General features: G+C 32.5%; 2 protein-coding genes across 2 annotated transcripts; one reads left to right on the top strand and one right to left on the bottom strand.

Moving 5' to 3' along the window:
- Positions 1 to 2,601: 2,601 nt before the first annotated feature.
- Positions 2,602 to 3,500, top strand: LOC122609212 (11 kDa late embryogenesis abundant protein-like). The gene is made up of 2 exons (XM_043782268.1): positions 2,602 to 2,709; positions 3,294 to 3,500. Exons 1-2 carry the CDS (start codon positions 2,602 to 2,604, stop codon positions 3,498 to 3,500), a joined length of 315 nt encoding a protein of 104 aa, XP_043638203.1.
- Positions 3,501 to 4,151: 651 nt separating this feature from the next.
- On the bottom strand, positions 4,152 to 6,734 carry LOC122608106 (non-specific lipid transfer protein GPI-anchored 12-like). The gene is made up of 3 exons (XM_043781196.1): positions 6,235 to 6,734; positions 5,237 to 5,308; positions 4,152 to 4,440 (listed from the first exon to the last, which is right to left on the bottom strand). Exons 1-3 carry the CDS (start codon positions 6,614 to 6,616, stop codon positions 4,304 to 4,306), a joined length of 591 nt encoding a protein of 196 aa, XP_043637131.1. The 5' UTR covers positions 6,617 to 6,734; the 3' UTR covers positions 4,152 to 4,303.
- Between the last annotated feature and the right edge of the window lie 5,588 nt (positions 6,735 to 12,322).

Genomic DNA, 12,322 nt, shown 5'->3' with positions numbered 1-12,322 from the left:
CAAAATGATGGTAGAAGTGATTGGCCAATTTGAAACAGGGCTTCCAACGCCTACCAGGTATGAGTTGAGCACGCCACTTCTAAAGGAAGAGGTTTAAAGAACCAAAATCCGTCTTTATAAAACTAGAAACCCTGGTTTTGGATAAAATCCATTCTTTTTGGTTAACAAAGAAACGGGTCAAAGTTTTTAGTTAACCGAGATTGATCGAAATGGCCGAGATTTACTGATAAATATCGCTATTGATTGAAACTTGACCAAGGCGAGATATTAGTCTGATAACCCATTTTTCGTATAAGTTACTAACCGACATACGATTATATCCGATATATCACTTGAAATGACCGATAAATACAACATTTGTTTGCATGAGACTTGAGACTATTCAGGTCGCTAGTTCTTATAATAGAGCACTTATGTTCCAAAGAATGTCTCTATGTATCATAATCTTAATTAACCACTTAAATGTGAAAAAAGTTCAGTTTACTTAGCATAGAGGTCAATGATAGGAGACCCTGTCTCTTCGAGATGAGGTTTCGATTCTTAAAGCAAACAAGTTTTAACGGTAATTTATCAACGTGTCAACGGATGAACAGGTTATTAGCTTTCATCCGATTTTTCAGTAATTTCGGGTGGTTTGAGTTTTTGCGCGACTCGATTGAATAGCTAAGTGGTGACATTTTTTCTTTTTCAATGGGTCACTCCGTACAGAGTACCTAGGAAATCATGTTAGTTGGTCGTCTAAAAAAAAGTGGCCACCACTAAGTTAGTTTACATGCAAATTCATATGATACTGATTAGAAGTATTTTCGTAGAATGTACACTACGACAGTCGAATGTTTAATAATTTGATGATGTAGGATAAGGACTTGTTGATGACATGCTCGTCATCAAAACAAATAATTTTTGTATTTGTTAACAAATAATTAGTGCCGCAAAATAAAGACCATCCGAACAACCATTAATTATTACGAGTCCTTACTGTGACATGTTCCTAGTCTCCTATTTGATCACCTACATCAAATGATGTTAGAGAGAGCAGTATGAGATTAATGGTTATCGGACTACCTCGTAAGGAGAGAATACTCTGGCAATGCATGTGGATAGTCCTTTGACGCAGGCTTAACATGTACATACAACAAAGAAGTTTGTTATTTTTCAATTAAGATTTTATTTTTGCATGATTCATCTGGTGAGAGACTTACCCAACATAATATTTTAATTATACGACCTTCAGGAAGTTTCAAGCTATCCTTTTTAACGAAAGTTTAATCTATTTGGGTTGGACACTTCCCCCTCCTTATTAAAGAGTCTACCTAATACGGTAATCTACCTATGATTTGAGAGTCCAGTTTGATAAAACAAATATTTCATTAGCGGCTATAATTTCATTAGCAAAAGATTTGAAAAAAACAAATAACATAAGCTTATTTTTTGATGAACAGTTAGGTTAAAAATGTCTTTTGATGGTAGAAGAAACGGAGAAGAAAGAAACGATGAAAGGCGGGTAAAAAAACAGAGACAAACGTTATAATAAAAGAACAGATTTGTGTAAGAGAAAGAACTACATGTATGAAGCCTTACCTACAATAAAAACACTCACAAACCAAAAACATATATTAGAGAACATCATTCAGTTTCAATGGAATAACTAACTCTAGCTCATGGAAATATGATGATGCTACCAACTTAATAGCTCCCAAATGTTGTGTTACAAGTTAAGGATCATTCAATAATGTATTGACTAAGATATGTATTTCTATAAAACAAAATGGGCCTAATTTGTAAAAAAATATATATGAGAACCCTCTGCCCCTACATATCATTTTGGTATTCAGAGCGCACACAACATAGAACTCATATCCGCTAAGTCATCATCCTTACACATAGAATCACAAAATATAGTTTTTCCACTTGTCTTTGACAAGTTATAAACCTATGATCTCTGGCCTTTATCTGTGGATCTATGTGTTTGTCACACTTTTATGTGTATAAAACTCTATTGAATTAAAAGTATATAGAAATTTATCCACGTTAAAAATATGGAATTTTAAAACTCCACATTAAAAAATATGGATTTGCATATTTAATTTGCCACACGATTTTTGTTCATACTAATTATATTTATAATATGGACAAAAATTATATCACAAACTAAATAAGAAAATCCATAATTACAATTAACAAAAAGAACTTATCGTATTAATCTGATAGATAAGTTCCCTAGCTAATTACATTATTTGAAAAACAAGTCACTAAACAAATAATTCCAAACTTTGATGACCTTTATCGAAGTTGATAACTTATCATGAGTAAGTTTTTCTAGATTTTCAGCATGTCACAAGTTGCATTTCAGATTACTAATAACAAGATAAAATTGTAATCAAAGTTACGTATCACCGACAACTGATAATATTTCACCACATGTCACAAGCACCACATCCCAAAAGACCACCTAAGCATTTCTAACTAGATACGTGGCATTAACCCACAAAAGATAAACATATCTATATAATGTACATGTACTTATATCCTTTCATTCATCATTCTACATTAAAAGTTACATTAGACAAGCTTTCTCAAAATTAATTAAAGTGAAACAAAATGCAGACAGGAAAGAATGCAGCAGCGTCCGTCAAGGAATCGGCATCCAACATGGCCGCTTCCGCCAAGGCTGGAATGGACAAGGCCAAAGCCACCCTCCAAGAGAAGGTTTTCCCATTTACCTTTTTTAATATATCATTATTATTATTACTCGTGTTTGGGTTATGTTTAATATCTTTGCAAGTAATTTGTAATTGCACACTACATATATAGTCTTCCATGGTTAGTCCTTAATTAATTACATAGGCACATTATTAGCAAAAAAGAAAAAAAAATTATTAGAGAAGTAATTATTTGGTCGATGTTCCATTAAATAATGGATACATATGTCTAAAACCTCAGGTTCGAGTTCAAGTCTCACTTCTGACATTTTTATGATTAAAAAAGGGAAATTTTAGAAGTCCTGCGTTTTATTCTAGGCATTTGTGTAGCTCAATTAGTATGACAGTTAGCGGTTTGAATATAAAAATAAACTTACGGAAGAAGATCAAGACTTAAGTTGTAGATGAGAAAAGAGAATGAGTTGAATGTGAGTGTCAATTTTGAGTTGATCGATTAGGAGTAGCTACAGCTTATAAATTTTAGGTCTATGTATAATTGTATATCATGATTATTTGTATTCGTATTTGTTTTGAATGTGTTCGGTTCATGTACAATTAATAGTAGATATATGATTTTTGTTATATATATAGGGAGAAAAGATGACTGCCCATGATCCTATGCAAAAGGAAATGGCTAGGGAGAAAAAGGACGAAAGAAAACACGAGGCCGAGTATGAGAAACAGGCAACGAAAGAGCACAACGCTGCCCAGAAAGTGGCTGACAAGGTTGGAACAGGGACACACACTACTACCGGTGTTACCGGCCACCATACCGGAACTGGTGGGACTTACCGTTAATTGGTTGTATAAGTATGTAGTTTGTGTCCAGCCTTACTTTTAATAATAGTTGTAAAATAAAAACCTATGGCTTGAAACTATGTTTCATATATAGTTGATGTTTTAGAGTTGTTCATGTAATTTGTATTGTTTTGCTTATCATGTAAATTGGCATTATGTTCGGTTAATAATGATAATAAGTTTTTTGATCGAGTAGCATCATGAGACATGAGTATATAAGGAGTCGGTTATGAGGATTTAGCGCAAGATGAGCCGGGAAATTAGGGCCTTATGGCTTTGAAACAAATGGGCCTGAAACTTGCATATAACATTAACAAGTGGATTTGGATTTTGGAGTGTAATAAGGTGGTTTGATGCTTTTGTGGATGCAACAAAAGGGAGTGGTGTATTGCTTGATTTTGTGATTAGGCTGATAAATAAAGTAATTTTTACATCTTGTTTTGAAAATGTGACTTTTTAAAAATGGGATGGCAAACGAAGTGAACAAATACATATTTCGTGTTTAGAAACAAATGGATATTTTTTAAATTAACAGGAAACAAACATAAATGAATAATAAATTTTACAATATTTAGCTATTTTATAACTTAACAGAAACAAACATAAATGAATAATAAATTTTACAATATAGATTCTCACTGATATAGTATATGCTAATAAAAATAGATAAACTCACTGCATATAATTATTGATCTGGTACATTTCAAGCATCAAATGTGTGAATTAAATAATTTTACATATACTATAATCAAAATGTGAAGGATCATGAGATGTCTATAGTGGAAGAGAATAATTAAATTAAATTAAAAGTAATATGCTATGAAGATAGCAACTGCCAAGCAAATGAAAGTCGAAATATCATGAACTGTCGTGCTGGAAGCTCCATTGCTACCACTATTACCTGCAGGAGTCATAGCCGCTGATTCGTCGGTCGGACCAGCTGTTAATTCGAAAATAAATGAGAGAAAGTGTTAGAGCACATATCTTCGGTTTTCTGGTTTTATCAGAGGTATGATTTTTTTATTATTTTTCTTAACAGCAAAATCTAAAAGAAGAATAATACGAACGTCAAATATCTAGAAATAAACCACGCTGCACTCTAAATACTTCCTGTTAGGCTGTAGATATAATAAGGCTCTATGTTTGAATCAAGAGTCAAAGATATAAAAAAAAAGTAAGTTTGAATTTTGACTGTTGACTTTTAATTCAATGATTGAAATTGTTACAACTTAACTAGTCAAGTTTGGACAATTTTGAAAGGATTTTCCTTCCTATTACCTACAGTATAGCTGGTCGGTAGCGAAGAAAATGTACATTTAGTACTTATACACTAGTGCACATTATTTACGCACAACCTCACAAATCGAATTAAAGTCTAGTTCAAAGCACAATCTCATTCCTAATGTATGTGAATCGATCGTACCATTGCGTATCAATGGCTCATACCATTGTGTATAAAACTATGTTGCTGATTAGGGATTGACTATTGTAAAATAAGTATTAAAGTAAAACAAATAAGACATCTTGACCCTTAGATCATAGTTAAATTGATGCATGAAGATTCACGAAACAATTGATGCACGATAATTTTCATGATGCACGATGATTTTCAGTGAAGAGAAACCTATTATTTTATTTATTTTATTCTAATACTTGTTTATTTGACCTAAAACCTGCTGATTAAACAAAACTAAAACATGGCTAAATAGAACTATATTTAGATTGAATCACGTTACCTGCTGTTGATCCGGCAGGTCCAGGTGCTTCACTTTCCGAGCCAGCAGGTGTGGGTGCTGATACTGGGGGTGCTGTTAAATATTAAAAACAAAAAAAAGTTATACATACAAAAAAAGTATCAGAAACTTATATTCCAAGTTTGTATTATTAGTCCATTAAACAACTTGACCATATAAGAAAATTAATCAAATACTACTTCTTTCAATATATTTTATGCATTTAACTTAGAAACAAAATTTTAAACAAATAAAAGTAGTAGTAGTAGTAGTTTGTTAATGAGCAATCACAAATTATTTTTGATGAACCAACAAATATAACCTGGTCACTATTCTATGGTGATCAACTGATGAAAGATGACCCATACACATGGGTAGCCTTATGACATCTACATTACATTGAAAGGATATGCACATGCATGTCGATAGCTATTATCTATATATCCACCAACAGTATTAAATAACTTAGTTGAACCAATAAATGTGAAACGAAAAAAACTTATAAATAGTCTATATAAGCGGTGCTTTAATAAATAATTGGTCCCTGTAATGTACTCCTTACGTCTCATTTTAGTTGTCATGTTGACTAACTTTAACCGTAAATAACTTTGGTTGTGTCATGTAATACTTGATATGAAATAAATGAATGGATTGGGTTTTTAATGTACTTTTCGTTAATATAAGTTTTATCAACTATTATATCGTACAAACAAAGTTATTTACGGTCAAAGTTAGTTAACATGACAAAATGTTCATGTGCATCTTAATTAGCCATTTGACGACAATATGTTATAATGTCACTAGACTTAATTAATTGTTGTATAAGGATACATCATAAAGCCAGTGTAACTATGTTCAGCAAATGCAAATCCACTTGATTGTATGTATACTTAGAATTTCATATAATTCATCCTATATACAAGTAATGAATTGAAAATTGTAGCTTTTAATAAATATGCTTTTATATATAAAAAGAAAGAAACAAGAAATATTGAGATTACCTGGGCAAGCATCAAGTGAAGGAATTTCGACTTTACAAGCATCAGGAAGCATGAGCGCTCTACCGATATCTACTCCAAAGCTTTCGGCTTGTCCAACTAGCTGACACAAGCACATCGGGTTGCTTTCTAGCAACCCTGCAAACTCCGGACAACAGGCTTTGTCTGGAGCAGTCATGTTACTTCCAACCTGAACAAAGGTCAAACAGTCTGACACATTTGTCAACGCAGTAACACAATCAGTAGTGGGTGCCATCGCTATTGGCACCCCAGGTGACATCACTGGTGCTGCCATAGGGGACTGGGCTTCAAAACATGGAAACCCAGCAAAAATGACCCCCACCAACATGGCGACGACCACAATGGCGGTGTTTGATTTGACCATCGTTAGAAAACGTTATAGTAGTGGTTGTAATGCTAAAATTAATGGAAGCTAGATGGGAAATAAGAGTAGGAAGGAAAGTTAATGTGTTAAAAGGGTGTACAAATTATTTTGGTAATGTATGTATGTATATAGAGTAGTGATGGTGGTTAGCATTGAGTGAGAAAGGTGGAAAGATATGGCCAAACGTTTAGCTGTACAAATTAAATTCTCCTTTCATCTACTACCAACCTATACTTCTTTATTTGGTTTTTGTTTTCCAAAATTTATCTTACACTAGCCTTTTAACCATTATTTGGTAGTAGTCAGCTTCAAAAGAATATAGCATCTTCTTCACTATTTTAAGCACAAATAAATCTTTCTGTTGTTTGATTCGGTCATTTGTGTTTCATAACACGTTTAGATAATCGTTTTTTCTTCTTGTTAGCCCTGTTTCACTTTATGGTAATGGTTCATGGGTTACATTATGTTTGACCATTTCAAAAATCAATGGTACTTTTCCATGAATAGTGAGAAACCGAATTAAAGGTTTAAATGGAAAATCTATAGGTGGTAGGGCCACATGAAAGCGAAAATTGACCCTCTCAAAATGTGATCTAAGAGCATTCCCAATGATTTTACCCAATACTAACCAATGTACCATTAGTGCCACATCTAATAAACATATTTTCAATACATTTTCTCCAATTTACACCTAATACTCAATACATTCAAATACACTCCAACATATTTATTTTAACACTTTTAATTAATATTTATTTTTTACACTGTAAATAATAACAATAATTATTATTATAATAACAATAATAAAATATAAAAAAATAATAAATAATAATAATAAGTTTAAATAGTTTTGAAATATATATATATAGAACTGTAGGGTTCAAATTGTAATAAATATTAAACTGTAGGGTAGAAAATAAAAATTATAACAAATATATATATAGATATGTTGTCTTCAAGATCTGGACTTTCACCGGAGTTCATGCCGGAAAACGCGAAGCACCATTTACAAAACACAGGTACACACAAACATGTATGTATACACACACATATATATATAATTTATGAATTAAAAAACAAAAAAGAATAACAAGCAAACCTTTCGTATTGTCCACCACGGAGCAACCTAATACGCCCCTCAATACGGTCAAATACGGCCCACACCCAATGGTGTGGACCGTATTCGAAGTCGAATACGGAACAATACGGAATACATTGGGGGTGCTCTAAGGAATTATACTTTTATTATTTTTCATATATCTAGTTCAAAGGTTAATCATCCAATAAAATATAAATCTTTGTTTGTTTTCCCTAGACATAAATATCTGATTATGCCATTGCAAAGATATGTTTCAAAATCAAAAAGGCATTTTGTTTCATGTCGACACTTAAGAAAAATTCCACTCATTTTCATGTCAACTGGAGTCCTTTTCTACGATGATGTTTGTGATCATCAATTGTGAAATTTTTATTTGTTATTTATTACTCCGTATTATATATATAACTCTTTTTTCTAGATCTCATCAATTCTAGTATAAACATTGTCAAAATGTTTATATTTTTTTGTCAAACATTGTTATTAATTTTCCTATTCACACATAGATAGCTCCGTTGAAATGACTTTTATCTAGTTCACATGTTTGGGTAGCAACTACTAGCTATATTCTAGCTATTAATTGGTTCACGTACAATGTCCTCATATATTCTTATTCTTCTCTTTTTATGATTGTAATATACTCGATCGGCAGTTGTACGTTATGCCCACCCTATGGGCATGTTATGTGGCATATAATTAGTGATTGTAAGGAATATAGAATGTTCTTTTTCGACCCTCTTCATTACGCTGTTGACTTATATATTGTATGGTTGATTTTGTCTAAAGAACACACATCACTAAACTGAAAATATGAGCCCACTTGCCTACCTCATTGTGCTTTATTGGGCCTTGATCGAAGTCATGATCACAAGCAACCATTGGTTCGTATTGAAAAGTATACAATGATTATCGGAAATGATCTATATCCTTCTTAAAATTAGCCTAATAATTTTGTTAAAGTAATGAGATGATGACATGTGAATTCCACTATATCTCTTTCCTAATCTATACTATTTGTCATAATCTAATAATTTTAAGCTATTTATATGTGTGTCAATGAGGAGCGGAGCTAATAGGGGACTAGCGGGGATGTTATTTTCTAATTTTTGATGTAATCATGTAAACAATATTACGGTCTTAAATACTTTTTGATGTAATTTATAATATAACTAAACTATATGTCTATGTAAGTTTTATATCAGTCTCTAATTTTTGATGCAAACAATCTATACATATTTGCAAGTGTAAACAAGCCAACACAATTTAAACGATTTTCTAAAAGCTTATAGAATGAAATGGGATTATAAGAAAATGGGCTGTGCCTTGCTTTAGGAAAAAAGTAGTAGTGCATTTGGTATGAATATTTATGGGAAAGGAATATAAGGTTGGCATATGGTTACACATTAAGCAGGACACATGACATTGGCATTTGTCAATGATTTGTAAGTTGGGCAATTGCTTTACTCAACCGTCCATGTCTGTGAACCAAAAGCCCAACAGGGAAAGTAGGCCATATTATAAAGACCGTCTTTATATTAAATCCCTTGAGTGGAAGAAGGGAAAAAAAAAAGTAGGCCAATTTAAATATTTAATAGACTAATGATTACGTTAAAATAAAAATGATGGAAGGGGTGAAGTAATAGTTGCTGACTTGCTGGTGAGAGTATGTCAATTTAAAAGTGATAATGTGATGTTCATGTGGTAAAATTGATAAGTGGTTTGATTGTTATTGGGACAACTAGCTGGACAAGCCTTGTACAAATTGTTGGGCTCGTCAGATCAGTTTTGTAATTGGTTGTCGCACAACGTTTGTTTTTTATAAAAACTCTAAAACAAATGTTAGTTCAACGTGTTCTTCACTTGCTAGCGTAGTGGTAAGACACCCGGAAGTTGGAGCAAGGGTCACAAGTTTGAATCACATCTTGAGCGTTGTGGCTAGCCAGATTTTCTTGACGAAACGAGTTGAATTTACCGGGTAGGGCGGGCGGGGGAGGGGATCGGTTAAGCCCACGGTATTTAGTCCGGATACCAGTGCTCCGGCCCTTCGCTGTTCTAAAAAAAAAAAAAAATTGTTAGTTCAGTGTACATTTCATTTTGGATAAAGCTTTTAATGCTTAAAATCACACATACTCCCACTCATAATCATATTCCTCGTTCACTCTATATATAGCCCTATTTTGACTCTATTTTCTTTGCAATACCTACGACTCCTTCGACACAAGCAGATCAATCCCAGCATTGGCGCATAGCCCTATTTGACTTTCTGGTGTTGCCTAGTTTATGTTTATTTGACTCCATCTTCTTTGAGTCCTTTTTTTAACCAGCCCGAGTATGATGATAATCATAAGTTCTTTTTGTTTTTTTGTATATCAGAATCTTATTTAATTTGAGTATTCTTACAAAGATATTGCTTCCCAACTTTGCTTTTGATTGACTAATCCTTATTCGAGTTTTGTGTAAAATAGTTGTAAGGTATATAGGTTCTAATTTTTAAATATTACTGTCTTTAATTTATTTTCTTCTAAATATTTAGAAACCTACATCAACCAAAATATATTCGGTCATTGATCTTTAGGATTTGCCTTGGTTCGTCTTATGTGCTTTTCAACTTTCAAGTGTCAACATCCTGTGAACTGTGAAGGACTTTTTTGTCCAATTTCTGCTATCTGTCTCTAGCGCTATATGTATATTTTGTAATGTGTCATTGGGAGTTCCCATTGTATGTACTTTGTTTTTGGTTCCCACATTTATTTCTTGTGAGTTTTGGGTCGTCTTTCTGTAGGTTGTCTAATGAGTTGTAAAACATGAAATTTGTATGCATATTTTGGCGTTTTGGTATTGTAAAGGGAATAAAAATTCTTATGAAAGAAAGTTATTTCCTTTTTATTCTACTTTAGCTACTTTGAATTCTTCATTCGAAAATATACGAAGATTACAATACATGATTTCGTTAGAGGCGAGATATAGAGAGATGAGATCTAGACACTCATCTAAACCCCCTTATATAACAAACTGACATCTTTCTTAAACTTTTAAGAAGCTGATATGTCTAATTTACCCTCCATCTTATTACATCTATATTACTATGACTAAAATACTCTTACAAAAATTTCATATTCTATCTCTGCCTCGCACACAAACACATAACAAACACCCTAACTCATAATTCGTCCCCCCTCCCCTCGCTTCACATTTCACCTCGAACGTTGTCTATTTTTACCGTTACAACGCGCGGACACCAATCTAATATCTCTACTAGAGAGAGATAGTTTCCACAAATGGCAAACACTAGCGGATCCAACACTAATGTGGGAGCTATAGAAACCAGCGTACTCAACTCAAGATTAATAATATTGATATATTATTTATAGTTGGACTCAGCCCAAAATGCATAATGAACCCAGCCCTGTGACTACTAAAATTTAATGAAAGTTAATTAAATTCTTGCGACTGCATTTTAACAAAATTAATTAAATTTGAAAAAAGTAATTTGACATTCACGTAGGAGTATTTTGAAGATGATAACATCTAGATACAATACGCATATTTTAGTCAAAACCAGCATAAATTGATTCATTTTTAGAGCTTTAAAGCTTATGTGCAAATATTTTAGGGAAAATTTGTTAATATTATTTTCACTATTGTTTTTGCTGATATTAGCAAACTATTTTTTTGTTATTAAAATGTTGTATTGTTACAAATTTATAGTTGTTTGAGACCGCCCTTTTGAGACTATTAAGATGATATTTTCCTTATTAAGAATATAGTTTGTAGTCCTTTTAAATGATTTTGTTTGGGCAGCTCGATAGTTCATTTGTTATTAAAGTAAATGCTTCCCCAGCCTCTCAAATTCTTGCGACCGCCATTGATGACAAAAATGTGATTAAAAAATAGACATATAAATGTTCGTGTGTGTCTATATATAATATATGTCATAAGAAAATAAATCATACCTACATATATAAGTATATAAACTCTTTTATATCTATAAGTATATAAAATATGTAAGCATAAAAACATGAAAAAAAAGCGATTTAAGTGATATGTGGATATATGTGTGTGTCTGATTTGGGTTAACAGACACAGGGTACCAAGGACATAACAGTATTAGGTATAATCTGACATTTTTATATGCGAAGGAATTTGTTCCCATATGAATATCAAGTTATAACTTATAACGCTCTTTTCTCCAAGTAAAACTAGCATGGTACCCGCACAACGCGACAACGGTGACGACGGTTTAGTGGTGTCGGTGACGGGTGGTGATGACATCGACAATTGGTGTCAAGTGGGTTTTACTGTGTAAGTTGATGTAATGGTGATTGTGAAAATATTTTAAATGATAAGAACTTTTAGAGCGTAAATTAACAAGATAAAATTCTAAAGTGTAAGTTAATTTATTAAGGACAAATTTGATAATCTTTAAAACCTTAAGGGTAATTTAGTACTTTTACATTTAATCATTTTCTAACACTTTTACAGCTCATCTTCTCCATACCCTGCTCAAGGAGTGGGTCCCGTTGTTGTTGTATAGACTATAGAGAAGTATAGATAAACATAACTAAAACTTCAAGGACTAAAAGTGTTGATCAAAGGTAAACTAAAGCAAA

Source organism: Erigeron canadensis, chromosome 7, assembly GCF_010389155.1.
Source record: "Erigeron canadensis isolate Cc75 chromosome 7, C_canadensis_v1, whole genome shotgun sequence".
In the NCBI taxonomy this organism is placed as follows: domain Eukaryota; kingdom Viridiplantae; phylum Streptophyta; class Magnoliopsida; order Asterales; family Asteraceae; genus Erigeron; species Erigeron canadensis.
Note: the sequence above shows the minus strand (reverse complement) of the source record. Positions and strands in the feature narration are given on the sequence as shown.

Bases quoted from the DNA above. Each gene is read 5' to 3' on its own strand.
- LOC122609212 (XM_043782268.1), top strand. From the start codon at position 2,602: ATGCAGACAGGAAAGAATGCAGCAGCGTCCGTCAAGGAATCGGCATCC. The intron at 2,710-3,293 runs GTTTTCCCATTT...TTATATATATAG, and splicing joins AAGCCACCCTCCAAGAGAAG to GGAGAAAAGATGACTGCCCA.
- LOC122608106 (XM_043781196.1), bottom strand. From the start codon at position 6,616: ATGGTCAAATCAAACACCGCCATTGTGGTCGTCGCCATGTTGGTGGGG. The intron at 5,309-6,234 runs GTAATCTCAATA...AATATTTAACAG, and splicing joins TTCACTTGATGCTTGCCCAG to CACCCCCAGTATCAGCACCC. The intron at 4,441-5,236 runs GTAACGTGATTC...TCGAATTAACAG, and splicing joins ACCTGCCGGATCAACAGCAG to CTGGTCCGACCGACGAATCA.